The sequence below is a fragment of the Panicum virgatum genome, chromosome 1K (assembly GCF_016808335.1).
Source record: "Panicum virgatum strain AP13 chromosome 1K, P.virgatum_v5, whole genome shotgun sequence".
NCBI classification, from domain to species: domain Eukaryota; kingdom Viridiplantae; phylum Streptophyta; class Magnoliopsida; order Poales; family Poaceae; genus Panicum; species Panicum virgatum.
This window is the reverse complement of record NC_053136.1, coordinates 22,091,112-22,095,524: the sequence shown is the minus strand read 5'-3', so window position 1 is coordinate 22,095,524 and position 4,413 is coordinate 22,091,112. Positions and strand designations below refer to the sequence as shown.

The following is a 4,413-nucleotide window of genomic DNA, read 5'->3' as shown; positions in this document are numbered from 1 at the left end:
ATTGGAGAGCGATGCTGGGCCGACAGTTGTAGGCCTTCTATTGCGGGAATCCATCTTTTGGAAGTTTTTTCTTTTTCACCTTTCGGTGTTTAAGATTCATACAAGCAACCACAACTATTGGATCTCCTCAACCAGACCTCCCTCTCTCTCTTGTGCATCACACATTTACAAAGAAATATAGCAGTAGCTAAACTTTCATCTAAACAAAAATCAACCTTTAAATGGTGGCTACTACATAGGAGGTTGCCACCGGAATGTGCTGGACGAGCGGGGCCTCCTCTCTATCTTCTGGAAGATAGATAAGACATCCATCTTTAAAGCCCACTTAGGTCCAATTATCAGCTACAAATATGTTCAACATTTTAATAGAATTAACTCAATATTTTATTAAATATATTCAACATTTGACTTCCAAAATGTTGAAATTGTAAAAGACAAATGTTGAAATTAGAAACATAAAATGTTAAAAATACTAAAATGAATATGTTGAAGGATTCTTCTCCGGCGAGCTGGGCTTTTCTACTCCGGCGGCGCAGCGCCCCGCGCAACAGCGGCGGGCGGCAGCCAAGGTTTTTTTATCCGACCGATTTCACCGAACCGCCGGCCACCGGTTCCGGCTAACCGGACCGGTTACCGGTTCCGGCCGGCCAAATTCAAAACCAAATTCAAACGTTCCCGTTGTAACGGTTAGTACCGGTTAGCCGGCCGGTTTGTTGGTAAAACCGGACCGGTTTCACCGGTTACCGGCCTTTGAACAAAAAAACCGACAGTTTTAAATTGGTTCCATGGTGTGAAATAAAAGGAAATTTTGGTATGAACTATGCACATATTAATGTAAAATATCACACCAAAGTAACAATTTATAATTATGCAGAGATATACAATATTAATGCGCGCGCATACAAATAGCATAGTCATAATCGTGCCTACAAATACAGTAGTCACTGATACACATTAATAATAGTTCAACGTAAAAATGGGAAGACCCCCATTCTGGACGCCATTTGGTATTCGGCGATGGACATCACATTCAAACCTCGCACTCTAAGCAGTTCAGCCTTGTAGTCTTGCCAAGATTGCCCTGTCCACGCCGATGTTGTCTCCCATTCCTGAACTAACATAGTGTAAAAATGGGGGTCTTCCCATTCGTACACCCATCTCGTCTGTGGCTGCATGCTGATGTCAGGTATGGGATAGTGAAAAGAGTGCCTGGAATCGCTATAGGAGGAAGAAGAGTACTGTGGAGTATCGTTGTCCATCGGTCCAACCGTTCTCCTCGGTGATTCCGGTGCTCCATGATCGGGGTCCTGAGTAGCATGTGTGAACTGAGTCTCCCCTGCAATTAACCATATATAATAATTAGTACTCATAATCAGAAACAGGTGTGCATATATAGGTGCAATGTATACCTGTGAAACGAATGGGAATACCACCACCACTACCACCACCACCACCACCACCACCAGCATCTGCACCGTCACTACCGTCACCATCACCAGCGGAGCTGCTATCCCCAGTCTCTTGATACGGTGGACTACGCTCACCATCGCCATCATCTATGGACGTGTCGCTGTTCACTGATTTTGCTGTTGCTTTTCCTTTTTGTTTTTGACGCTTCGAGTCACCCTTCGTATGCCCCCTCTGGAATTTCCTCTTCCCTAGGTGAGTGTCACCCACATGTCTACGTGCCCAATCGCTGATGCAAGCATCCCCCGTAGTGTCACGTAGATCTGAGAGGTTTATTTGATCCCTGACAATATGAGACGGGAGAGGGACGTCTCCGTCATCATCATCCTCGTCCAGAACTGGAGCGCGGTTAGATCGACCATATTCCATCCATTCCCGCACCGGATTATTCTCATCATAAAATGAAAGATGGGCCAGCTGGTCGATAAAATCACCTTCTTCACGTATCGGTGGGCCGGAGACCTCCTCTAGTCGCAGACGAAGGTTGTAGTTGACATAGATCAGCTTGTTAAGTTTCTTGTGCGACAATCGATTGCGAACTTTTGTATGCAGCAAGGCAAAAGTACTCCAGTTGCGCTCGCATCCACTGGACGAACAACATTGTGAAACAAGCCGCATGGCAAGATACTGCAGCTTTGGAGTGCTTGATCCGAACATCATCCACCAGGACGCTGTATGTGCAACCAAGTATGTAAGCAATATATTCAAATATAGAGAAAACAACAATATCTTACGGTGTAACTCTTACATGGGGATGTCTTTGGATCCATCGCCATTCTCATTGCCATTTCACTGCCAAACTCGCCAACCTTCTGCCGAAACACCTCAAGCTCCTGCAATGCCTGCACGGCGCTCTGGACATCCGTCATGCGCTCAAATGTATATTGCTTGAACTGTGTCGATGACATATTTCAAACCGTCCCACCACTCCAAATTTGAAAACCTGGAATGAGTAAATCGACCATCTTCGGTATCTGCCCATTTGCTTTGTAAAAACTCAGTAGATGCCATCCACTGCATGAAACGATCACGTTTCCGATAGATGCTCTCTAAGAACATGTAATTGGTTCCAAATCGAGTGGCATTCCACTTGACCAACTCACCACCAATTGCGTTCCTCATCATTATATTCAACTGACCATGATTGTGTAACCAATTAGAAATTCGCTTGCATTGCTTGATCGTACCAGAATGTTCGGGCCTTCGAGCTATATCCTTCAACATCAAATTGACGGTGTGTGCTAGACAAGGTGTCCAAAGAATGTGTTTATACACCTCTCCTAGTGCCTTGCAAGCTTTCTTGTAATTCGAGCCATTATCGGTGACTATATGCACGACATTCTCCGGTCCAATCTCGTCCACCACCTTTCGAATCTCCTGTCAAAATAGGTAGGATTTTTTAGTAAGTTTCAAAATATACGCAAAGTGAATGGGACATGTTTAGGGCCTACCCTAAGCAAATATGTGCTATCTTGAGTTCTTCCACTCGCATCAATAGACTTGTGGAACCACATGACTCCATTGCAGTATATCAAAAAGTTGATGACACTCATCCTCGTCGGCCCAGTCCATGAATCACACATCAACGTGATGCCAAATAAGGGCCAGTCTTTCCGAAACTTTACGTACCTCGTCTTCAAGTCTTGCTCGTTCTGATCAAGGTACTTGCCATCAATATCCCGTCCAGTTGGTGATGCGATACCTTCACCTGCAAATATATGAAAATCATGAGATACAGAAATGTAAGCTCATAGGTGTCATACGAATGAAAGAAAACATACCCCACTTCTGTGTCTCCCTGACCGCGCTGACAAAGTAAGGATTGTCAGCCTGTCTTCCAGGTACTCCCGCAAAATGGAAAAACTTTGACCAAGCTTTACCAATAGCTTCCTTTGCATTCCTACCCTTCTGCGTCCAGGAGCCTGTATCAATTCTTTGTTGGATCATTCCTCTTCTCCCACCGGATGCCACGTTATAGTCCTCCACCGCAGGACTCTCCCTCTGCGAAGTTGCCCTACGCAACATCCTCTGCAAAGGATTCCCCCTCGTCGAACCACTATCCCCTCCATGCTCGTATACACCTCATCTCTGTTCCACCCCCCCCCCCCCCCCCGTCGGTACACTGCTTCCGCTCTCGATTGGTCCAAGGCACGCTGCAGCTGAGTCTCCTCATCTTCTTCTTCACCGGGATAGTTTCCCTCCGCTGCAGCCTTCTCCCGTCCCAACCTCTCTCGAGCCCGTTCAGCAGTTGCCTTCCTAGCCTTCTCAATGTCACGCTGAAAATACTCCCGCACATCTGGTGGCACATTCCTGCAATGGACCACCTCTGCCCCGCGGTGAGCCAAATAATGTTTCAATCTAGTCGCACCACCTCCTGCTTTCTGCGTATTACAATACTTGCACCGCCATCCGGGATAAAAAATTTCACCATGTTCCCATACAACATCTTTATCTCTACCTGACATTGTCTATCTGCATAAATGGACAACAAAGACATATCAATCACATAAATCCTAAATCAACCTAAATCCTAAAAACATATATGCACCTTAATATTCAATTCTACCTAAATCAAATCAACCTAAATCCTTACGTCATACACTTAAATCTTACCTAAATCCTAACTACACCTAGATCATACATCTAAATCCTAAAACAAATCATCTAATACTTGTAAATCAACTCAAAGGGAAAAAAATCAAACGGCTTACCGAACTCCCAGGCCGGCGGTAGGCTTACCGCCGATTCCGGCCGGCTTACCGCTGCGCCCGGCCGGTTAACCGGCGCGGCCGGTTAGATCCGGGCAGGGGCCGGCTAAACGGTTCTACCGGCCGGCTAGCCGCACTAACCGAGCGGTTGGCCGGCGGTCACCGCCGGTCGGGCTTCCTGGCGCCGCCTGGAGGGAGAGGGAGGCGGAAATGGGGTGGGGGCGCAGGTCTGAAGCTT

The 4,413-nt window shown here is 46.5% G+C and overlaps 1 protein-coding gene across 1 annotated transcript; it reads right to left on the bottom strand.

Annotated features, from left to right (window-relative positions):
- Positions 1–231: 231 nt before the first annotated feature.
- Positions 232–1,913, bottom strand: LOC120653844. The gene is made up of 3 exons (XM_039931531.1): positions 1,410–1,913; positions 1,269–1,336; positions 232–342 (listed from the first exon to the last, which is right to left on the bottom strand). The coding sequence occupies exons 1-3, from the start codon at positions 1,834–1,836 to the stop codon at positions 232–234; spliced, it is 606 nt and encodes a 201-aa protein (XP_039787465.1). The 5' UTR covers positions 1,837–1,913.
- Between the last annotated feature and the right edge of the window lie 2,500 nt (positions 1,914–4,413).